This window comes from Lynx canadensis, chromosome B4, assembly GCF_007474595.2.
Source record: "Lynx canadensis isolate LIC74 chromosome B4, mLynCan4.pri.v2, whole genome shotgun sequence".
In the NCBI taxonomy this organism is placed as follows: Eukaryota; Metazoa; Chordata; class Mammalia; order Carnivora; family Felidae; genus Lynx; species Lynx canadensis.
The window spans coordinates 6,848,627-6,874,040 of record NC_044309.1 but is presented as its reverse complement, the minus strand read 5'-3'; the positions used below and the strand labels follow the sequence as shown (position 1 = coordinate 6,874,040).

The 25,414-nt window shown below is 44.6% G+C and overlaps 1 protein-coding gene across 1 annotated transcript in view; it reads left to right on the top strand.

The window, feature by feature from the left end:
• Positions 1–25,414, top strand: part of ITIH5 (inter-alpha-trypsin inhibitor heavy chain 5) — a 56,564-nt gene that overhangs the window by 6,319 nt on the left and 24,831 nt on the right. The window contains 2 exon segments of the mRNA XM_030322380.1: positions 15,649–15,818; positions 16,516–16,632. Of these exon segments, the coding sequence (XP_030178240.1) occupies positions 15,649–15,818; positions 16,516–16,632 (287 nt within the window).

Genomic DNA, 25,414 nt, shown 5'->3' with positions numbered 1-25,414 from the left:
CTAAAAATCCATTTTTGAAACATTAAACATATAACACTAACAAACGTTTCAACAACGTGTGAGACTCTTTCTAAAATTAAGTAGTGGAAACTCTGTACTATACATTTGATTGAGGGCTTGGGCATTTTGGTTCATAACCTGGACTTCTTAGTTTAGGTTTTTCTCAAAATCTGATTCTTAAAATAGCACCCTGTTTGTTGAAATGATAATGATAAATTCAGTATAATATAATTTTAATTACAGTAATTTCAGCTGAGAGTTTATATGTAAATGTTCACTTGTTTTCTTATACCACTTTTTGTTTTATTTTTACTTATGTATTTATTTGTATTTAAATTTTTTTAATGTTTATTTAGTACTGAGAGAGAGCGAGCGAGAGAGAGAGAGAGAGAGAGAGAGAGAGAGTGGGGGAGGGGCAGAGAGAGAGGGGGACACGAATCCGAAGCAGGCTCCGGGCTCTGAGCTGTCAGCACAGAGCCTGATGTGGGACTCGAACCCATGAACCGTGAGATCATGACCTGAGCCGAAGTCGGACACTTAACCGACTGAGCCACCCAGGCACCCCATTGTACCTCTTTTTGTCTTAAGTTTGTTTTTGAGAGAGAGAGAGAGAGACGGAGAACGCACGTGCATCTGTGCACACGTGAGCCAGGGAGGGGGCGAGAGGGGGAGAGAGAGACAATCCCTAGCAGGCTCCGTGCCGTGAGCGCAGCGCCTGATGTGGGGCTCAATCCCACAAACCGTTGAGATCGCGACCTGAGCCGAAACCAAGAGGTGAATGCTTAGCCGACGGAACCACCCAGGAGCCCCTGAATGTTCACCTGTGTTGGACTGTGCCGTAAGCAGACCAGTAAGCCTTCGTGTCAAGTCAGATGACGAGGCAGATGTGCCAGAAAGCTGCACAGGGCTGGGAATCTCTAGGTTTCAGCATTTGTGACGTTGAGGCCCGGAAAATGCTGACCGGTCAGTGAAGATGCAGAATCCGAACTGTGCCCGTGTAGCTGCAGGGAGAGTCCAGAAGATCCCAAGAAGGCAACTGTGGCAAGAATACGTAGGAATGAGCTTGGAAGGAAAGTAGAGACGCGATTTGACAAGGGGAAGAGAAGAAGGTTGTCACGTAACAGAACGTGAAGACAGTCAGGACCCGGAGCTGGTGTGCTCAAGAGTTCGCCATACGCAACATTGCTTTCCTCTCCCGGCCTGCAGTTCAGTTCACGACGGTCCACAGACCAGTAGTTTCGTCTCGAAGACCGGAGTATGTCCCGGTTCCCTGGGGGTCTTTTGTTACGTGTTCATTCCCAGCCCGGATTTTGACACTCTCGATCTAGATCTCATTGGAAAAAATAACCGTCGAGGTTTCTGACCTGCAGAAATGGTATGATATATAATTCGCCATTCTTAGGTCATACTGGCCGCCATGTGTGTTGGTTAACAGTGGATTTCAGTTCGGCTGTTAACTAGAACCTTGAACAAAATTACCTGGGCCCTGTGAGACTCAGCTTGCACATCTGCAGAGCGGGGACAGTAACTATTTCATAGGGTCATTGGGAAGGCTTTGTGCATGTGATGTGCATGGCCCCTAGTAAGGGCTTAATAGTGAAGTATTATTATTATTATCATCGTCATCACCTTATATTTACTTTTTTCTGTGCACATCTCACATCCCCTGTTAGCTCATAAGTGTTTTGGAAGGCAGTCCTGTGTCTGATTACTTTGTCTCCTTACGGTATTTAACTCAATGCCTTTTAAACTGTGGATAGCTAATTAAGAGCTAATTAAGTGCTTGTCAGTGAGGAAAGAAGAACGGATATGTACCGAAGCCAGTAAAGAATGTTTTAAAATTTCATTTTTTCCTAATCATAACTTACACGGAAATTCTCCTATGTACTGCGGTGTGAAGGAGGTATGTTTTCAGGAGAAGGAAAATTCTTTAGGAGTTGCCGGGATCTCAGAGAGGGCGGAGCCACCATGTGGAGGGGCTCGTTGGAGATGCCCGGGTAGTCCTGCTGCGGTAATGAAATGTGTGCACTTTGCCCAATTTCCAGAACCGCTGTGACTCTTTAGTGTGTGAACTGTGGCATGCATGTGTTATCTGTGGAGGCCATATGGATTAGGATTGTTAGTCAAGAAAGTTGCTTACTGTTTATATTCTGGGCCTGTGAGAACCTCAGAGGAGTTTTTCCAGACCATTGATCTCTTGGGACCTGTTTATTTTTAAGAAAGTTGTTTTCCTAGCTTTTTGTACCAAAGCGGATATTTTGCCTTCCAAAGCATGGAGATTTCACAAGCACGTATCCAAGCCAGGTGCAGTGGACCAGTTCCCTTTTGGCTCCTCGTTCCCATCCTTCCGAGCTCAGCTGTTACTGTCCCTGCAAAATGGCGGCCCCGACATGGAAATGCACAGGATGTTGTGATGTTTGTCTGGACCTTATTGCGTGTTACCCAAAGAAATCCAGGGTAGAGATCAAACTCGAATTGGGCTTGCCCCAGAACATGAGCTGTAACTGTGTGAATGTGGACCCAAGCCAGTACATTCCTCTGATAGATCTGGCTGCCGTGAAGAGATCAGACTTCTGGAATTTCTCAAAGCAAATCTGTGACCACTGGACCCGTTTGCATCCTTGGGGTACACTTCTGGATTGGGATGACTGCGTGCTTGATCCTAGACTCAGCACTTGCGTGCGCTATCTCATTCAACCTTCACAACAACCCTCTTGTGTTGCATTTTTTATCCCATTTTATTTCTGAAAAAGGCTTACAGAATTTGTAATATGAACAAGGACTCATATTTAATTACTGTTAGAAACAGAATCTCTAGGCATAGAGCTGACTCCCAACTTCATGCCCTTGCCCTCTGAACTGTACTGCCTCCTTAGTAAATAGAAATGGCAAAATACTGAGGGTCTGAGCTCAAATTCCAGATGGCTCCCTAGTTATGTAAGAAGAAAAAGAAAGGCTCGAAGCAGTACAACCTATCTTGGCCTCGGTTTCATTGTCTCATATATCAGGTATGTCAGGATTGGGCCCATAGCTAGTGTTCCTTCTCAGTGTAAAAACGAATCTTGTGAGATGTAATTGGAAGCCAAGGCATCATACTTACTGGATTATTAAAGTAGAGTGAACTCCTGTATGTGGTTCAAAGTCTAAAAGATTATAAATTGGTTTACAGTGAAAGACAAGACTTCCTCTCTTATGCCTCCCACCTGCAGTTTCTCCTCCCCTAAATATTTTGATGGTTTATGAGCTCAGTGGGAAAGAGTCTTTGAACTGAGACTTCTCCTGGAGCATGACGGGATGTGTGATGTTCCGAAGGCACACGCCAAGATGGATATTCTGTGTATGTGGCTTGTTCGAGGCTGGTTATTTCACTTTCTGTGTTAAAACCCAAACTTCCTATTGTCCCATGGCACCTAAATTACTGCCCTTTCCATGATTCCAATTTTTTTTTTTGCAGAAAATTTTTATTTATGATAAGATCCTGATAGTGGGGAGTAAAACAGAATGAGATAAACAAAGTGAGGACATAGGGTAGCTTGCCTGTTTTGTTCCCTTTTGCTTTACATCAATGACCCTCAAACCTGGCTCTACCCTTTAATCACCTGGAGAGGTTAAAAAAACCCCAAAAAACATAGAGATGACTGAGCCTTGCCTTAAGCACCTGAATCAGAATTTACCAGGGTGAGCCCTAGGTGGCTGGATTTCTGGGATGTGATAGCTTTACAAATTTATACAAGAAGCCAAACAACATAGGAGTGCTTTTAACGTGTTAGTTAGTTGTAAAGCTAAAGAATGAGGCTGCGTATGTTTTACCACGGAACGGGGCTGGTTCTGTGACTTCCATGGTTTCCCCTTTATCTGTTTACTTTTTTAACAAGCAGTCTCATTGAGGTTTTAGTTTATATAGCATAAAATTGGTCATTGTAAATGTACGACTCATAGATTTTTAGTTTTTGCAGAGTTGTGCAAACCGTCACCACCATCCAGTTTTGGAACACTTCTTTCGCCCAGAAAGATCCACGTATCTGCAGTCACTCCCTGTTTCCACCCCAGCCCCAGGCAGCCGCTAATCTACGTGCTGTGTGTCTTCAGACAGCTGTACTTTCAGAAGCAGCCCAGGTGATTTTGATGCTCTGCAAATGTTAGGAACCCTTACTTTGAACTTACTAGCAGACTTTAGGGACCATTCGCTTGGTCAAGATCTGACCTACAGAAACACCTTTGAAAATAAGTAAGATTGTTCTTGTACTTTCACGGGACCCTCAGCACACTCTGAACTTTTGACCCTTACTAAAATGTGCATCGTCCCTCTTTTCCACTAAAATGTTTTTACTGTTGGATACAGGCCAACATAGGATTACTCACAAAGTGGTGGAAAATAACCTCTTTCCATAAGCAGTTTCTTCTGCTCATAACATAGTTGGAAATGGAAAAGTACCAACAAGCCAATGGGTTGGTGCAGTCTTTCTAGGATAGTCTTGAGCTTATTAAACTGGGTAGCCCATCTTCTCTTGGAAAAGACGAATGTGATCATTCAGTGCATTGGCGGGCCAGGGGTGGGGGGGAGTCAAAAGAGCTTCTCTCCTTTCCTTGATTCCTACTGTGGCTTCCTAGACCTCTCCTGCTCTTCCCCACTCTTCCCCACACCACAGTGAGAGCAGAGGCTCCTACCTTCGAAGCGTGTCCACCTTCAGCCTTCCTGTCTCCCACAGCTCCTTTCCTGGCCCAGTGGGTCCCGAACATCAGGTTGTGCTGCACGTTAGGATCAACCGGGAGCTTTTGTAGATCTATTAGCCATGCCAGTAAATTAGAGTCACCAGGGATGAAAGCTTGTTTTCAAGTGTTATTTGGCTTAATTCCTACCTCTTTGTTCCCTAAAACTGGGATCGTGGGCTGCTGACTCTGTTTCCAAGCCTCCCAGCTGGAGTTCCTAAGTAATCCCAACTCCTCATCTTTGCCAAAACTGACGGACTCGTGATGTCACCCTAATCTGACATTAAAAGGAAATTCTAGTTTCAGGAGCTAAGAGACCAACATAACTATCTTCATTTTCTTCCAGTATCTGGTTCATCATCATTGGGGCTCCATACTCAAGAGCACAGAAGAAAGCTAGAGTACCAGGGTTGTGCTGTGAAAGTACGTTCTGAAAAGACAACCTACGGAATGGGGGAAATATTTGCAAATCATATGTCTAAGCATCCAGTGTCCAGAATATGTAAAGAATTCTTACCACTCAATCAAAAGGAGATAAACAACCCAATTTAGATACGGGCAAATGTTTGAATAGACATTTCTCCAAAGCAGACATGTAGATGGGCAAGAAGCACATGAAAAGACATTCACGATCATTAGTCGTTAGTGAAATGCAAATCAAAACCACAATGAAATAGCACTTCACTCCCATTAGGATGGCTGTAATAATACAAAGAAACAAAAATGGAAAACAACAACTTTTGGCAGAGATGTGGAGATCCTTGTGCATTGCAGGTGGGAATGTAAATGGTGTAACCATTGTGGAAAGCTATTCGATTGTTCGTCAGAAAGTTAACAAGAGGATCACCTTAAGATCTAGCAGTTTTCTCGAGATGTATATACGAAAGAATTGAGAACTAGTATTCACATACTTGTATGTGAACAGCACTGCTATTCACAGTAGCAAAAGGTAGCGAACAATCCAAATGTCCATCAATAGGTGAATGGATGGTCGGCATCCGGTTACGGCCATACGATGGGATATCGTTCAGCCACGTAAGAGATAAAATACAACATGGATGTTGTACAACATCCACAACGTTATGCCAAGTGAAAGAAGCCAGACTCAAAAGGTCATGTGCCATATGATTCCACTTATATGAAACCTCCAGAATAGATAAATCCAGAGAGACAGAAAGCGTTGTTGATGATTGCCAGGGTCTGGGGAGGAAGGGACGGAGGGAGAGTGACTGCTTTAGTGGTGACAGAGCTTCTTTGGGGATGTGAAAGCGTTTTGGAACATTGCAAATGTACCAGACGCCGCTGAATCGTGCACTTCAGAAAGGTTCATTCTACGTTTGGTTGACTTTACCTGTTAGAATCCTACCTCGCCCCAGTGTCCTGGGCATCAGGGTCTGCTGTGCCCTCCAGCGTTTGGCTGTGCACCCTTTCTGTGTCCCGGAAGACAGATGGTAGGGCTCAGTGGAACTCCGCTTCCGGACAGCCTGCTTCTTAATCCCGTCCTCCCACGTGAGAAGCATCCGATAAAGTTTGACCCTCAAATAAGCCTACGAACCGGGAAGACTAGTTAGAAAGAAGAGAACCACTTGAAACGAGCCTCATCACCTCTTGTGTGGGTGTGGGCGGGAGGTTGGCCCGCAGCAGGCTTTGAGGTTACGTCCTGCAAGGTCGAGGTGACCTCCGACCGGAGACTCGCACAGGGTCTTGTAGATCAGTAAACACCCAATAAGGGTTGATTTGAATCTGTCAAAAAATCCCATTTATCTTTTTCTCTGTTTGGTCTGTTAGCCTCAGGACTCTGTCTTCTGCTGCGCAGGCTCTCTTAGGATTGTATTCTAGGCACCCAGCGTGGTGCCTGCCGTGGAGCAGGTGTTCAGGAAGTATCTGCTCACTGAACTCAGGAACAAATAACTGTTGGCCGTGAAGGTGCCGCTAGGTTTTCAACACCTTCTTGGTTTAAGTTGGGGTAATTTTGCCAGAATTTAGAGCGCAGCTCTTATTTTCTGTGCATGGGTGGGGATTAGGGAAAGAATTTGGTTCCAGAAGACTGGTTGCAAATACCCGGCTGTTCTCCTCTTCCTGGGTTCCAGAGAAAAGCTAGGATGCTCAGTTAAATTTGAGTTTCAGGTAGACAAGTATGTCCCGTGCCACCTCTGGGACATACTTACACTACAATAACTTTTGTTTCTCTGCGATTCAGATTTAACTGGGAATCCCGTGTTTTTATTTGCTAACCCCAGTCACTGCGTCGTGACTGATGGTTCACCCTGGTTCCAGCTGCCCTGCTCTCCGTGTTCTTCCCGGGATCTAGTCTCTTCTACAGCTGGAGGGAATGCCCTGTTTGGGCTGTGTACACTTGCCAGGAAATATAATCTGGTCGTTATGTGAGGGTTTCCCGCATTGGTTCAGCGCAGCAATGATTCAGTATGAATCATTTGGCTCCATAGTTGGTTTTGTTTGGTTTGTTTTGTTTTCTTTTCTTTTGTATTTAATGCTGATATGAGAACCGTGTTCTCTTGTTTGTTCTGACACTGGCCAGCTGTGAGCAGGATGGCTCAGAGAGACCTAAGAGGTGGCCTTCTCTCTTTCACTTGACATTGGTGACCAATCTGCTCTTCTCGGGGACCCACCTCTCTCTCTTCCTTCTTCCTTCTTCCTTCTTCCTTCTTCTTTTCCTTCTTCCTTCTTCCTTCTTCCCTTCTTCTTCCTTCTTCCTTCTTCCTTCTTCCTTCTTTCCTTCTTCTTGTGTGAGGTGGAATGTGGTCCAGGCATAGGCACTGTCTGCTCTAGCTGTGGCTGAAGCCAGAGATGTGCCTGTGGCGTGGGACCTGGGTTACTGAGAGCACCTGCCCCAGCCACCGGAACGCTCCCACGATGGATTTCTTGAAAGTCTCCCCTTTTCGTCTCTGCAACCACATGCCGATACGTTGAGTTGTCTCCGTGTTAAATGTTCCACAAACCTGTCCTGAGTTCTCACCGTGTTCCTGGCAGCTGTGCCAGATGCCCGGAACCTAGAAACGTCTAAGATCTTGTCACGGCCCTCGCCGAACTTACAGCTGGTAATTTTTAAAACTTAAGAAAGTTTCAATTGTGGTAACAAGCGCACGTTCAATTCACCATCTTCACCATTTCCGGGCGAACAGTTGAGCGGTGTTGTTACTGACATTGCTGTGCAGCCAATCTCCAGAACGTTTTTAGCTTCCCGAACTGAAACTCTGTATCCATTCAGCAGCATCTCCCCATTGCCCACCCCCTCCCCCGCCGTGCCCCGAATCCCTGGAAACTGCCATTCTCCTTTCCGTCTCTGGGAGTTTGGCCAATCTTAGATACCTCACGTAGTGGCATCACACAGTCCATATTTGTCTTTTTGTGCCTGGCTTATTTCACTTACGTGATGTCCTCCAGGTTCATCCGTATTGTGGCAAAAATAGGATTTCCTTCCTTTCCGTGTCTGAAAAATATTCCATTGTGTATATAGACCACGTTTTGTTGGAGGTCACTGGGTTGATTCCACTCTTCGTTAATGTGAATAGTGCTGCTATAAACATAGCGTACAGGATCTTCGAGATCCTGCTTTCATTTTTATTGGCTAGATACCCCAGAAGTGGAATTACTGGGACCGTATTGTATTTCTAGTTTTAATTTTTGAGGCACCTCTATGCTGTCTTCCAGAGGGCTATGCCGGTTTTGCAGAGTCCCAGTCATGGTGCACAAGTGTTCCGATTTTTCCACATCCTGCACCAGCACTTGTTATTTTCTGTTTGTTTGTGTTGTTTGTTTGTTGTTTTGGGTAGAGTCACCCTAATGTATATAGAGTTGTCAATTTTGAATAGTAACAACCCTTTTGTCAGGTGAATCTAGGAGATGCCATGAAGGCTTTCCCAGTGATTGGGCCCGTGTTCCTCCTGTGTGCAAGAGAACATGTAGAGGGATTTAACAGAAATCTCTGGATCTTCGTGCGTGGCACCGCGTTTGGTAGGCTTTCCGTCTTATACTTAAGAGTGGCTGGTATTTGAGGCCTTCCATGGACGCAAAACGATACCGGGAAGAGATAACACTTTGTGGGCTAACTGCGGGTAGAATGTGTGAGGTAGTTGACTTGTTTCCCACGTCGTTTCTCTGAGGAAGTCAGTCACACGGGGAAGACTGAGGCTCAGGAATGTACTGTTTTAGGAAGAAAGAGCGTCGGGGAAGTAGTGAAGAAGGCAAATTTGGTAAGAAATTTGGGCAAGTGCCACTCAAATGTCAAGTGATGGAGTTGAATTTGAACTCTTGCAACTATAAATTTGCATTAGTATTTTATGTTGCATGTTGCTGTTATGTCTATATGATGCTGTTTTCCAAAAGGGTATAAAATACCTATTATCAGGATAGGGGACAAAACTCCCTTCCCATAAGAAAATGATAATAGGGGACTTATGAAGGCATCGAACCAAATTCCTACGCATCTTGATCAACGCAACTTTACCGCTTTTCCCCCCGAGACCGTGCCAATATGTATTTTTAATTGAGGTGTAATTCACACACAACATTATATTAGTTTCAGGCGTACAGCGTGATGATTCTGTATCTGTACATGTTGCAAAGTGATCACGGCAATAACTCTAGTTGGCGTCCATCACCACCCACTTACGGAGTTGTTTTTTCTTGTGGTGAGAGCTCTTTTAAGATTGACTGTCCTCAGCCACGTGGTGCACCATTATGAACTCTGGCCAGCGTGCTGTGCCTTACAACCTCATCACCTTCTCTCCAGATGCTCCGCCAGCTTGCTTGAATTTCGTCTGTATTGCTACCATCAAAGGGTGGTTGCCCAATTAGTCACAATATTTTGGACTGCCCTCTGTTGAAGAAATCTCCCCACTGGGGTCCAGGTGAGCAGGTTACATAAACAAATGTAGATAGTTTAGCCCTTTCCCTGGGGGGAAATGAGCAGGCGGTGTTTGTTGGAAATCCTTTTTGTAAAGCACCAGGTGTCTGCCGTGTTTCTCAGTAGCAAGCCCGCGGGCCACAGGAAAGAGGCAGGAAACCCCTCTGCCTGCTGACCCAAACGGGCATGGCTTTCAGCTGATGTCCTTGACTGTGGTTCTTTGCTCCTAAATCTTTTCACCTTTAGAACTTTTACATAGCAGCTGACTTCCGTTTTTCCCCATGTGGTTGTCTGGGAGGAGGATGTTTATTTGTGAATAACATCCATGCTCCAGGACAAAACGGAGAACATCCGTTTCATTCTCTAAAATGTATGAAGTGCTTTGTCCTTACAAGATAGAATCAGCAGGAGGTCTACTTAATAGCACTTGCGTGTATGATTCTTAACCTTACGTAGACTCCTTGGAGAGTCTCGTGAAAGAAGGCTTTGGGCACTGTGTCCAGAAAAAATCCATCCATGTATACTTTCATGCCAAATTCTGTGTATAATTTCAGGGGGCTCTTGGGAAACTACCGGCTCCCTTATGCTTTATAAAGATTGTTCTGTCTCCAAACATTCTTGAACTCCCTCTTATGAATGTTCATTACGATTTCTCTTTTCTGCTCCAAATAATGATTATTTTGTTTTTACTAAGCTCTCAGTTGTGTGGAGAAGCCTGTCACCGCAAAAACGTAAACTGTGTGTTAAAAAGAGTATTTTTTTTTCCTCATGAGTTGCCTTTCATCCCAGACAGAGAGTATAAGAAGCTACTTCAGAAAGGGGCAGAGGCTGGAGGCTGATACGTATTGAGTACCTACTATGTGCCAGGCACCGTGCTTGGTACCTTATATATGTGATCTCAATTCCGACAACGATGCTATGACGTGGATTTACTCACGTCAAACGGAGGTAGAGCTGAGGCTCAGAGCTTTAAGTCAGTTGCGGGGATTCTGTCAGACCCTAGAGTCCACTTTCCTCAGTAGTATGTGGCTTCTAAAAGAACATGTATCTTGTTCGAAAATACCGGGGTCTGGAAAAAAGAGCACGTCTCGGGGACACTGGTGACCTGCGGGTGGCGGAAGAGTGGGTGGAGAAGGAGTGGTTGGTGAACCTTCCCGGGGAGGTACTGGAGGCCCCGGTGGGCCACAGAAGGCCATCTCGCTCACGAGCTCTGATGCTTGCATTGAAACAGGAAGATGCCATTAGGAGACCCGGCTTCGTCCAAATCAGAGCGGTCATCGCGCTGCATTCTCTCCCCCCAACCAAGTGGGCACGAAGGAGAGAAAACCAAGAGGAGGAAAAGACATGTGGGTTCTCATTAGAAAAGTAGGTCAGAGTCTCACTTTTGCTCTGCTCCCAGCCTCTTCCCTTGTATTCTTCATTATCTTTAGAGCACATGCCGTGACCGCCCAGGGCCCTGCTCATAAAGCTCATTGTGCTCGGGAGCTGTTTTGTGGCCGTCAGCAGTACGGGCCACAATGCACGTAAGGAAAATCTCAGCAGTGCTCTGGTTTGGGATGTTGGTCAGTCACTGTGGGGCAGCCTATGTTAACCTCATTGATTAAAAGGCTTTTCCCTTCTCTAATAAAAAAGACGGCTTTATTTCCTAGAGCTGTTGCTCTGGAATTTTTCCCAGCAAACTTTTCTTTTTTCTTTAAATTTTGATAGTTAGTGGAAAATTCGTTGGGTCACATGGACTGTCTGATCCTCAATGGGTGGAAATCAGCCTCGGGAGTTAGGTTTCGTGGTGAGTGACCAAAGTGGGAATCAACCCACTCTTGGGGCATATAAAATAAGCCCATTTAGAGGAATCTCATGAATTTTCATCACGAACTAACAAACATCGGAGGTCATTAAGAAACCAAATAATTACACTATCTTTCTCATGGCTTCTATCAAAGAGCCTAGTCAAATGAATTATGAAGGGAGAAATTATACTTTTGAATCCTCAGTGCTTTCGTTCAACCATGAATGGTATTAATTCAGAGCATTGTAAGGAGCGTTTGAGTGAGAGAGATTTGAAGCGAGGAAAAGTAGGTACATGCTGGTAGGATAAAGAGGGTCAATTCTAATGTAGAATTTGAATGTTGGAGATAATCTAACGCCGCCCAATTACATACACCAAAAGGCACGTGACCATTGTCTCTGTGCGGGAACAGAGTCACCTGCCAGGCTTCTGAAAATACAGCTTTCTGGGTCCCACCTCCAGAGTTTCTGATTGAGAGTCTCCAGATGGGCCCAAGAGTTTGTGTTTCTGGCAAGTTCACCGGTGATGCTGCTGCCCCAGGCCGTGTCATGAGCACTGCGCTGCCCGGTCCCTGCGGGTGGTTGATGCGTGCAGGGTTTGCTGGAACCCTTCCAGTGAGATGGGCTGTGAAAGCTGCCTCGTCTGCCCGCGGGGCATCTTTCCTAGAGCTTCTTCATACTGCACAGAGCCTGCTTCCCAGCAACCCTACCCCGGTCCTAATTCTGCCAGCTGGAATTACTCTGAATACACCTAATCCCCATATAAATGCCTACACTAACAGACTTATCCCAAGGAGAAGAACAGATAGGGTCCGTTTGGCCAATGATGCCGTTCCGCTCCATGCTAGGGGATGCTTGTTCAATCTATTCTGCTACCCAACTCCCAGCGGGTTTGGGTTTTTTTAAATCGGGGTTACACGTAGAGCAAAGCGTATAAATCTCAGGGGTGAATCTTCACATGTGTGTACACCCGTACTACAACTACTTCCGGGCCAAGACATAGAGTATTTTCACCGCCGCAAAGGATTTCCCGCACTCTTTCCCTGTAGGTGCTTTTCCCCCAGGGGTATCGACCATTCTTAACCACTGTCCCGCGTCAGTTGCCGCGGACGCACTGTGCTGGTCTTGAGCTTTACGTAGACGGAAGCGTGGAGGGTATCCTCTCTCTGTGTCTTCTGTTTCCACTCAGAATGACTGTGAGATGTTGTAAATCACAGCGGCTCTCTCCTTTTTGTTGCACGCAGTATCCCAAGTTCAATCTGTTGTATTGTCTTGCATTTAGTTCCCTTATTCTGTTTTCTGTATTTTTAAGGCTTACAATAACATTAGCGAGCATGACTCCTTATCATGAGTCAGAAGGGTCTAAGTACAGTAGCCCCCCTCCCTTCTCCATGATTTCGTTTCCCTCAGTCACGGTTATCCACGGTCACCCACGGTCCTGAAAGCAGATGCTTCTCCTTCCGACATGTGGTCAGAAGGTCAGTACTGGCCTCGCGCTAGGTCACGTGCCTGTGTCGTTCACCTCGCTTCATCTCATCGTGGAGGCGCTTAATCATCCCACCTCATCCCAAGAAGAAGAGTGCAGCCCCAGAAGATGCTTTGAGAGAGAGAGAGAGAGAGACCCACGTTCACGTAGCTTTTATTACAGGCTATTGCTGTATTGTTCTATTTTATTATTTGCTATTGTCGTTAGTCACTTACTGTGCCTGATTTATAAATTAAACTTGATCGTAGGTATGTATGTACAGGAAAAAAGCATAGTGTATACAGGGTTCAGTACTATCCAGGGTTTCAGGCATCCCCTGGGATCTTGGAATGTGGATAAGGGTGGGGCTAAGGAAGGACTGCTCTCTATTACATCACTTAATCTTTTCAATAGTGTGTGTTTGGTAGACCATGAATCCATTTTGCGGATGAGATCACCAAGGCTCAGTGACTTGCCCAAAGTCTCATGGGTCATAAGAGGTAGAGCCAGTATCAGAAGCAAGTCCTTCTGACTCATTCAGGATTCCAAGTGCTCAGCTGTGTTACCAGGCCTGTCACTCTCGGTGCTTTACCAGTGATCACCAATGTGAGATCCACTCTGAAGAGCGTGCATTTTCCTTCCGTGTCAAGGACCTTTCCATTTTCAGCCTTTGTTTCCTTCCTCGTCTTTAGTGGTGCTCAGGTGTCTTGGACCGTGTTGGTGAACTGGAAATGTGCGGTTGACGTTTCCAGCTCCTTCTGCAGATGAGCAGGTCTGTTGGAAGCGTGTCTTTCCTACAACTGCCTCCTGTAAGAATGAAATCTCCTATTTGCTGGCTTTCCGGTCACACCCGAAACTCCTGCCCTTGATGGGTACAAATAATACAAGAATCAGTTCTTCTCAGTGGTTCCTGTTCAAGTTACACCTAAACTGTTCCTGAAAAATAACGTTCTGTTCTGTTGCAGGAAATGTTTAAACTTCCTTTGACTTAAATGTCTAATACACGCTTAGCAGAAGGAAGTTTATTTTTAAGTACAAATTGCCATGGGCAAATTATGCCTTGTTTCCTTTTTTATTTTGTTAATTAGTGATGGGAGATGGCTGGTCAGCTCACTCTATGGTATCAACTTGAATAGATTTAAAAAAAACAATCAGATGCTTTGCAGCAGTTGTAAGCCTGGCTTTGATTCAGTATCCGGATGAAGTCTCCATGTATACTGATGTTCCTATATTCTCCATTTTATTTTTATGTTCCCCTCGGTGCATGCAGAGCTAAAAAATTTGAATTTCCATTGCTAAGTACATAGACACGGGGGTGTTTGGATTTAGAAAGGTGAGTAGTCTGCAAAATAATTCTCTGTTCTAAGAGAAAATGAAGGTCAGGGGTAAAACATGGGCTGTACTTAATCTTTCATCCCAGTTATTTTTCATAAATCATTTAAAATCCATGTATGTATCTTCCTGTAATTCTAATTTATATGTAAAGATTTATGCTGGGGAAAACATTGGCTCTTTAAAAAGAGCCAGAAACTTTCCGGACACACAGTATGTTAGGGCAGCTAAAAGATTGGGGTGAGAAAGGTGTTTTTTGTGGAAGATTCCCATATGGAAGGCATGGCAGGACTAGACCCCGCCCTTTTGCAGCTCTGATTAAATAGTGGACCCAGACGAACCTCGTCAGTGACTGGTAAAAGTATGAAGTGAAAGATCGATGAGGAGCTTGATAATGGGGGGTCCGATTGACCATATGGGCGCCCACCATCTTTCTTACTACAACTGAAGGTAGACAAGTAGATACTGTATACTTGTGATTTGAAAAAGCGGTAAGTACTCAGCATCTCCTGTGAAGCGTTCTTGTCAGTGGTCCTGACCTGAGCCTCACCAAGCCTCTAACTTTCCTACTGGAACACAGGACGATACGGAGGATGGAGCTGGGGTTCTCAACCTTGACTCCACGTCAGACTCACATGGGGAATTTTAAAGTCTTGATGCCTAGGCTGTGTCCCAGACCAATTAAATGAGCTCTTGGCCTGGATATCGGCATTTTTTCTAGCTCCCCCAGATGTTAGAATGCGAGCTAAGGCTGGAAACTAGGGGAATCGAGGAGCAAGTTAAGAGACAAGACAAGCAAATAATCACGAAATGCAGAATGTGAGAAATTCCATAAGACGGATGACTAGTGTTTCACAACGCAGTTACGTAGCATTCGAAGAAAGGCAGGGGGAGGGGATATTTGTAGATTAAAAAAGATTTAAGAAACATAAACCCAGTGTGATGTGTGGTCTGTTTTTGATCTGGATTCAAACAACTCAGCCCTACCAAGACACGTTCTAGAGAATCAGGAAAATTTCAATACAGACGGAGTATTCCAGGATGATACGGCACTGAACATTGGTTTTGTTACTTGTGATGAGAGATGCATACCGAAGTAGCTACAGATGAAATATGATGTCTGGGATTTGTTTTAAAATATTCTAGCAGAAGATGGTGAGGGGATTCGTGAAAACGGGTAAAAAAAATTGGTACGAGGTGGATAATTGTTAAAGTTGGATAAAGGGTACACGGAGGTTTATTTTACTGTTCTCCCTGCTTTCGTATGTTACACAGTTCACGTAAAAGTTGAAAAAGAAGGCATAGAGGTGACATATCTAACCTCTCTTGCACGGTGACATATTATCAGTATGAAGTCTGTGAAGTTCATATGGAAAGTAAACCTGCAATAAAATAAACTCTAACCCTCTGTGTCTATTGAAAACAGCCCAGCTCTTCAGAAAAATACTGGTAGGTTCAGTTATTGATTATGTTTGTGTCTTATTTGCAGGTGATTCTGAGCTGCCTCCTTCCACTGTTATCAACCAAAATGACACTTTTGCCAAAATCATTTTTAAGCCTAGCGTTGTACAACAAGCCAAGATTGCCCAGAATGGCATTTTGGGAGATTTCATCGTTAGGTATGATGTCAACAGGGAGCAGAGCATTGGGGACATCCAGGTAATGGGTTCATTGTTACCATTTCCTGTCAGTTGCTTGATACTTGTCGTTAGACTCAGGACGAGGGATTCCAGTTCTTACCTAAGGGAGGGAGAACTCTCTGGTTCTTAGAAATTTGTTTTACCCTAGAATAGGTCTCCGAGGGGCCTAGGGTGTTCCCTTCCTAGAGGCTGAGGCTATCTATTTCCTGCTTCAGTAATCTGGAGAGCAAATGAAATCTGTAATATAATTTTCCCTGCCGTGTTTTAGATGAAGTTAGAATTTTAGTTCGTCTTCAATTTTAATTGAGAGCCTGGTGCAATGGCTCATTTCCCTTTAGGTTTTATTGCTCCAGAGACAGGGCGGGAATATTAAAATGTATTTGCACGCATCCAGAATGCAGACAACTTTGACGTCTCAACTTGTAAAAACCGGATACTGAAGGAAGCAGGAATTCCAAGTGGCCAAGGGTCATAAGGGGGTGGGTAATAGAAATTGAGCTAGTCAGCATAGTCGGGAAGTTTCTAAGGGCTGATATTAACCGTATGCAGATTAAATCGGCAGTTGGGTCTCCCGGAGGGGTCAGTAGATACTTTTGCTGGGGGTGTGGAAGCTGTTTCATGCTCTGACTTTTAGAAGTTATGTAGACTGGCCATTTTAGCTCGTCTGCCTGCCCGTTCTGGGTACTACCATCTCGACCTTCTCTTCCCTCCACCAGGTTCTAAATGGCTATTTTGTGCACTACTTTGCCCCCAAAGACCTGCCTCCTTTACCCAAGAACGTGGTATTTGTGCTTGACAGCAGTGCCTCCATGGTGGGAACCAAACTCCGGCAGGTGAGTGGCCGCCAGCCGCCAGTTTTGTGCTTTCTCACCTGTGCCTGGAGCCATGACGTTCTCTGTGAATAAAGTGCAGTGGATGCCAAATGTCCGCTCTGCCATCCAGCTCTTCTTGCCTACAGAGAACATTCCAGAACTGCTTCAGTTAAGCCGTTGACATTATCATTTCAGGATGGCAGTTTTAAGAGAGCAGAGACGTATGCTATAGAAATACTTTGAAATAAAGGGAATTGGCAGAGTATATAATGTGAGCGGGACAGGAATTCACGGCACCATCGTCGACGGAGTCATTCTGTCCGGTAGTGATGTCCTTTGAAGAGCAATAGAATAGAGTCCTTGGCGGCCCCCTTGACCTATCCTCAGAACAAAGGACTTCTGTCTGAGTAATTCAGGAGTGATACTATTTTTTTCTTAAGTGTATTTATTTATTTTGAGAGAGACAGAGACCATGCAAGTGGGGAAGGACAGAGAGAGGGGGAGAATCCCAAGCAGGCTTCGCACTGTCAGCACAGAGCCCGATGTGGGGCTCAAACCCATGAAACGGCGAGATCATGACCTGAGCTGAAATCAAGCGTTGGATGCTTAACTGACTGAGCCACCCAGGTGCCCCAGGAGCGATATTCTTATAGTGTCGAGGATGAATGTTAAAGTTCTAGGGATAGGAGGGACATTAAGGTACATGAAATATTAAATATTATAAATTTTATAAATTTATAAATTATACTAAAATACAAGTATTACATTGTTCTTTTTCACCCACTGGAAAAGGCTATTCCTCATGTTGCTCTGGTGTCATAAATATCAGAAACTTGCATTTATAATCTAGTTTCAACTCCCATAACAGAAAACAAAAAGCTACTGGCTGCCAGAGCCAGTAATAACTCTACATTCATCAAACACTTAGTTCGCTTAGCTTTTCTTCTTAATTCATGATCTGTTTTTAGAAATTAAAAATACGTGGGTTAATGAGTGAAATAGTACCTCAGACCTCAAAAGAATCCCCTGCTTCACCTCTTTCCACCTTTAGATCCCACTCCACATGCAGTGGAACCTGATCTTAGCTGTTGTAAATATTTTCTCTCAGTTACGACTTTGTAAGTTGTTTCTTTGGCCATCTGCGTTTAAAAAGTCACGTAGTAAAATCTGTTGATTTTTTTTTTCTTCATGGCATCTGATTTTTCTCCACTCCAAAATAGTAAAAAAGAGATTCCATGCAAAAATAAGGTTGAACTCTTTTTCTTTCAGAAGATTGCCAGATATAATTTCAACTAGTATAGGGGCAAGATAACTTCACCCTGTAAATCGGTTCTGGATAGTTCTTCAACGCCCCATTCTTGTCCAGAATGCAACCTGCTGCCTCCTCCACGTGAATGCTTTTCCTTCCTTTTGCATCTTTGACCTTCCATCTGGGATTAACTTTCCTTTTGCTTGAAGAAGACTCTGTGGTATCTTCTTAAATGTGGGTCTGCCAGTAAAGAATTCTCTTAGTTTTTGTTTGTCTGAAAATTATTTCTTGCACTCTCAGTATTTAAGGATATTTTGAAAGGAATGGAATTGTAGGTTGGTAGTGATTTTCTTTCAGTCCCTGGAAGATCGATCCCATTGTCTCCTGGCTTTCATTGTTGCTGTCGAAAAGTCAGGAGTCTTACTAACTGTTGTTCCCCTAAAGGTGATCTTCTATTGCCGACTGCTTTTAAGATTTTCCTCTTTAAGTTTTCTGTAGTTTGAGTATAATGATTTCAGATGTAGACTTCTTATTTTTCCTGCCTGAGGTTCCTAGGATTTCATGAATTTGTGGATTCGTGAAACAATCCTCAGCCATTATTTCTGGAATTGCTTTGGGTCACTTTTCCTTTTCCTTCTAGGATTCCAGTGGTAGAAAATCACTCCATATTCTGCTTCCCACGATCTCTTCTATTTATTCCAACTTTTGCCTTTCCATACTTCATTCCAAAGCTATTCAAGTTTACAAATTTTCTTTTCAGTTATGTCCAGTATGCTGTTAAACTCGTCTATCCTGTTATTTCAGTTATTGCGTTTTTTAGTTCTAGAATTTCCGTTTGGTTCTTTTTCCAATCTGCCACTTTTTAGAATGTTCAGTTATTTTGCAAAGTTTGTAATAACATTTTTGATTTCTTTCAAGTACCATAAACATACTTATTTTAAAGTCCGTATCTGATAATCCCAAACTTGAGGCCGGGAGGAGCTGTTCTTACTGTTTCTCTTCTCTTCTTGTGTGACTGGTCATTTTTGATTGCGTGACGAACATCATATTAAACATTTGTTTGTAGAAATAGTTTAAAGCCTCGGATGATGATCTTTTCTGCTAGAGAAAATTTGGGGTGTTTCTGTAAGGTAGCTGGGGGATTAAATCTGGGATTGTTTTAGTCCGTTTTCAGGGCCTGGGGTTTTCCTGGATGGCCCAGGTGGCTCACAGTCCTCTCAAGACTGATTTATTTCTGTTTGGTACAAAATATGGAGGTTTTTCCCGAGCACCTATCCCTGGTGGGCTCTGGACTTTGACTTCTGACCCTCTAAGGAACTAACATGATGCCCAGCCTCTCAGATACTTCTTTGGCCTTGACAGACATCCCTTAGATAACAGTGATCCCAAATGCTGAGCCCACCTCTTGAAATTTTCATCTTTTCGCAGATCATTTTTTCTCGCTATTTCAATACCGTTTTGGTTTAAAATATTTTTCATTTTGTAGTTTGCTTTTTTTAGTTGTTTTCAGTGGGAGAGTTGGGTACAGATTTGCTGTAGGTTTTCTCTACAGGCAGTATTTCCCAAAGTGATTAATCACACGTACGTGAAATGTTCTTCGGTAGTGGCTGATTCTTGAGAGGTGTGTGATAGGCCTCACAGTCTTTCCATATTTACTGAATGTTCTTTATGTACTCCAGGTTCTTAAGTGCCATTGTTGTTTTTGTGACTTTGTTGGCTGGAATACAGGTGCTGACAGAAGGATAATCATGGCTTCTTTGGGGACCGCTGTTGGCCACAGAATATAGTGTTAATTACATCTTGCATTTGACCCAGTCTGGGAAGTCCCATTTGGATCTGGAAAAAATTAGCAGTTAAGTTGCTGAGTAGGTGCCATGAACTAGGTTTCCCTGTGTATGTCATCAACTTCCTATGCACCCATAAATCTTCATTTTTCTTAATTATTTTTTCTTTAAGACAATGACCTTCATGAGGCCGGGGTTTGGGTTTCTTCTGGGGGAAAAATATACAACTTGATGAAGATGTTGGTAATTAAAATTCCGGGGTGGTTTAGTTGGTTAAGCGTTCCACTCTTGATTCTGGCTCAGGTCATGATCTCACGGGTCATGAATTCAATCCCCACATCAGGCTCTGCGCTTGACAGTTTGGGATTCTCCCTCTCTCCCCCTCTCGGCCCCTGCCCCGCTGTGCTCTCTCTCAAATAAACTTAAAAATCTTAAATAAAAAAAAAATTACTGCAACCCCTCCGAATCTGTGTTCCCACCAAATTTTTTGTATTTTGGTATTTTTACTTACCCTCATATTAGGGATACATCTGATACTATTAGCTATTCCATAAAAAGCTGACTTTAATGGCAGCACTGCTCAATAGAAACTTCTATGAGAATGGGAATGTTCTATACCTGTGCTGTGCTGTCTCCAGTGTGGTAGCCACTAGCCACACGTGGCTATTACCACTTGAAATGTGACTAATGCAACTTGAGCAGCTGATTTTTTTTTATCTTATTGAATTTTAATACATTGAAATATAAGTAGGCATGTGTGACTAGTGGTCACCGTGTTGGAGGGTGCAGCTGAAGACATTTACTCACGCACACCACCCGTGAGAGATTTTTGAGTTATTTCCACTTTTAAGCCATTGTAAACAGCCCTGGGATGACTGACTGTCTTCTTGTAGAAATCCTTGACCACGTGCCAATCGTTTTCTTAAGTAATCTAGATTCTTAGAAGTGGAATTAATGGGGTAAGGAATACTAACTAATTTGTGGCTTGTACAGATATTAAAAACACATTTTCTAGAAAGGCCCTACCAGTTTATTAATATTTATGACTGTTGCCCAAGTAAGAATTCCAAACGGATTAAGCAGTGAAGACCAACCAATGAACCACACCCAAAAATAAGTAAGGAAATATGGGCGCATATTGAACGAGTTCTGAAATAGGGAAAGACCTTCTAAGCCTAAAAGCAATGGGAATAATTACAAAAGGAAAAAGCCAATCACTTTAGCTATATAAAAATGTTAAACTTTTGTTTTCCGTGGAAATAGAATGAAAGCAAGCAGAAGGCTGGGAAAACGTATGCGGCAAAGAGAAGTTTGCCTTTAATATAGCAGAGCTATTCCAGATCGGTTAATATTCATCCTACATGAGACATGGGCAGAGAAGATGAAACGGTTTTCAGAAAAGAAATAAGATTCAGTAAAAGTATGAAAAAAGAGCCCAGTGTACTAGTAACTAAGAAAATGCAAATTACAAAATGCTGTTTTTATCTTCATGTTGTCAAAATAACGTAAATTACTTACAGTGACCGCATCCATTGGTAGAATTCAGCACAATTATAACATTTAAGTTATGTCCCAATAAATATTAAGGAACGCCAAAATGGTAAAATGCGTGGCCAGTATTGACGAAGGTCATCGGTTACCCCAAAGCCCCGGTAGCTTGAAGGACTCCTGTCTTTAGCTGCTTGAGTCACATCAGGGTTTAACCTCAAACCCAGTCCGTTCCTGGGCGCAGTGTCTTCTTCCACTTCTGATGGGAGAACGATCAAGAACCTCCTAACTAAATAACCCCCAGAAAGACAAATCCTGCCCCAAATCGTTCAGAGAAAACTAATGAACTAAGTCAGGGTCTCCTAGACTTACCATTAGCAACAAAATAATTTGGGCACTTCTAAAATAGAGCACGGAGCATTTTCGACATGCAGAGCATTATGCTAAAGGTATTACGTGAATTATTGGATAAGAGGATATTTAATCTTTGTAAGAATTTGGCTGTAATCCCCATTTTAATGATGGAGAAACCGAGGCTCTGCAATGGGAGATAACTCAGCTCGTACGTGGCGGGGCCGGGCTCCAAAGCCAGGTCTGACTCTAAGCCCGTGAACCCCACCACGATGGTGCGGTGTCCTGGTTCAGGTTAGCCGTGTGCTTGGGCATCGCTCTCGCACGCAACAGTGGAAGCGCACGTGGCTGCAAGGTGAGCGCAGGTTGACATTTCAGGACCCGTGTCGCGGCAGGAGGGATGTCCGCACACTGTTGCAAGAGCAGTGTGGACGTCACATGGGGAGCCAGCCTCCCCTCCTCCCTCATTCCTGGATATTAAAATTCCATCACTTCTGGGCACTGAAAATCTGGCATGTGCTCTGCTGGCTTCTGAGCTCCAGCGTGGCCTCTTTCCAGGAGAACCACCCTAGACCAGCCAAACACATGTCAGAAGCATCTAGACAATTCCTAAAGCCCATTGCCGCCTCGGAGTGTTTCGAAAACTGCTGGCTATTTTAGCAGCTCTCAAAGGCCACAGCAGTGAGTGAAAAGCTCAGATGCCTGTTTGCAGAGTCTCGAACACAATATCATGTCCACCGGTGAAGAGGAAAATTATTCCAAGCACGGGGCTTTCGTGATGTGTCAACAGGCTTGGCAACGTCAGACATTTGTCACAGGTCCACTTGGATCCTGTGAAGAATCAGTCACTGTAAGGCTGGAGGTTCTTGGCTCCCCTCGTCTTTGATGGGCCTCAAGTATTTCATGTTACTCATCACAATAAGGACACAGAGTCGGTATTTAATCATTGTCATTTGAACAGTTGATGTATAGAAATCGTAGGATCATCTGACCTTGAAACGTATTCTCGCTAACGGGCTTGTCAGTGCCTGGGAAGTGCACGTAGCCGTGCGCACCTGGCACTTTCTGGTTCTGGTCGTCATCCCAGTGGGGATGCGAGTCTGGAGGCCAGGACCTAACTGGCTGGGGAACAGCTACGGAGCCTCCCCCAGGCTGCTGGCACCGGACTCGGCTCTGTTTTCTATCCCGTGTGCTTTGACTGGTGAATCTGTCGAGAGACAGGTCTGGTGTTAGGGTAGGCGAGAGTTCCGCCTCTCCGTTTCAACTTGTAAAACCTCTTCGTGGGAAGAAGAGCTCACAAGAGCCTCCGAAAATGTGATCAGCGTAGACCTCTTTCTCGTTACGAATTTCATGCTTCAAGCGCTGGAACTAGCAAACATACATGTCCTTGGGAACATTAAGGGGAATGTATTTCCACGAAATTCATTTTTCCTTGACCAAGATTTACGTGTTCCTCTCTTTCCTTTCCCTAATCTATATAACTGGATCTACTTTTGCCTTCATAATTAGGAACTTGGCTAACGGACTCTATCTGGCAACCAAGCAGTTGGCTGATGCATCATTTACCAGATGTCTTTCTTGCTATAACTTTCTACAGACTCGTTCCCATAATCTGTGCCATTCTGTGCCAACCCTAGATTTCCATGTAGCTTTTGCAAGTTTGTCTTCCTTTCTCCATTTTTTAAAAAGTCTATTTATTTTGAGAGAGAGAGAATGAATAAATGAGCAGGGGAAGGGCGGGGAGGGAGGGGGAGAGAGAGAGAAAGAGAGAGAGAATTCCAAGCAGGCTCCATGCTGTCAGCACAGAGTTCGACGTGGAGCTCGATCCCATGAACCATGAGCGGAGCTGAGATCAAGAGTCGGATGCTTAACGGACTGAGCCACCCAGCGCCCCTCTTTGACCAGTTCATTTAGTAAACAATTTTGGAGGGTAAAGAACAAGCATAACGTTCCTCTCTGTAACTGCCAAATTAAAACGAGGGGAAACGTGAATGTTGCTTGTGCCTTATTCATTGGCTCCCTTCATGCTCCAGGAAAGCACTTTCGTCTTCACGTCTGGGATTTTGCTTCCAGGAGCTGTGTGGGCATTTTATGTGCATATAGCCTGTCTGCATGGATTTGGGAACCATCCTACTTGTGATCATGAGAGTACATATTCTCACATAGTAGGTAATGACTTTTGCTGAAAAACGTACCAGCACGTGCACATTAAATGCAGCACGCTCTTTTAAGTCACAGCAGGTACCGCTGAGTGACTAGTACATACCAAGCACTCTTAAGTGGTTTACATACATTTTTTCTTCATCGAATCTTTCAGCAATCCAATGAGAGAGACGTTGTTACTCCCTTTTTGCAAATGGGAAGGTGAGGCGCAGGGAGGTGACTTCACTGTGCTGAAATACAGAAAGTTAGAAGTCGAGAAGTTCAGCGTCAGGCCCAGTCTCTCGCACTCGGAAGCTCTTCCCCATATCATTCTTCACTGTGCCGTTAGACATGGACCATAACACTGGACCACCTTTCCAGCTTCCAGGCTCTACCTGTTCTCGTCGCCAAGCGACGTGATGCGGAGCGCTGCCCGTCGCGGGTGAGTGCGCACGGAGGCCAGCTGCCCTGGGAGGCTTCGGCCGGCAGCCGGCGCCACGAAACACGAACGGAGCTGCTCTGCCCTGCTGCACAGAATTAACTACTAGTGATTTATTATTCGACTCGAAGCACACCATGGGCACGTACAGGGATGCAGACTTCTTTCCGTTTCGGATTGGGGCTGGACAGGCCGAGTGCGGGCATGGAGACAGCGGGGGCGTAGAGAGGAGAAGGTTTGTGACTGGGAGGTCCAGTGATGTCGTGACCTTCCTTCCAGCCGTCCTCTTCAAGAACATGTCAATCTGTCACAGTTTGAAAGAGAAGATGCTGGAAAAAAAGATACTGAGAAATTAGCTTTTTTTAAAAAAAAATGTTTATTTTTGAGAGACAGCGAGCGAGCGGGGGACAGGCAAAGAGAGAGGGAGATACAGAATCCCAAGCAGGCTCTGAAGCCGTCAGTGATGTAGGGCTCGAACTCAACGATTCATGAGACCGTGACCTGAGCTGAAACCAAGAGTCAGACGCTCAACTGACGGAGCCACCCAGGCACCCCGAAAGTAGCTTTTATGTGATGGGGATCAAAGGAAGGGCGGCCTGAGGTTCACTGAGAGGCTGGGAAGAGTGTGGGCAAGGCCAGCAGAACCCAGAAGGGCCTCAGGGAGTAGTGACCTGGTTGGAGCTCCCTGAACAAATGAAGGAGCTCTGGAGAGGAAAGATGCCAGCGGGCCAAATGAGATCATGTCTAGGAAATTTGGAGGGTCTCAGAGATAGGCACTATATGGCTGTCATCGGAATACAAACGGATGATGGAAGGTTTGGGTACTCTTGCAGACCTTGTTGTAAGCATCTGAAAACATGGCTCCAGCTAATAACAAAAACGTCCAGCTTCCCCCTTTCTGGTTTCCCGGAACCAAGGTCAACAGACTTTCTATGACGACGGATAGTAAATACCGTAAGCTTTGCAGGCTCGGCGGTCCCCGTCTTACCACTCGGCTGTGTTCTTGTGGCACAAAGGCGGCCACTGGCGATCTGCAGAGAAGCCGTGCTTATCAGAAAACAGGCACCAGTCTGGGTTTGGCCCCCGGGCCATCCTTTGCTGACCCCTGGTCTACAGGGGTGACTGACTGGCATGGCTGGAGATCATTCCAGTTGGTAGGATTTATTCTCATCTGCTGAGCTGCTCTCGCCCAGACACGGCCACCAGCAGACGCGTGTTTCAGAAGCACGTTGCAAAACAGAGATCTGGGACTTCGGGCGGGGAACAGAAGGCACTGGGGAAAACGTGTTTGTGACTCTGACTCAGAATATGAGGAAATAAATGATGGACAGAGGGCAAAGTATTTTTCCC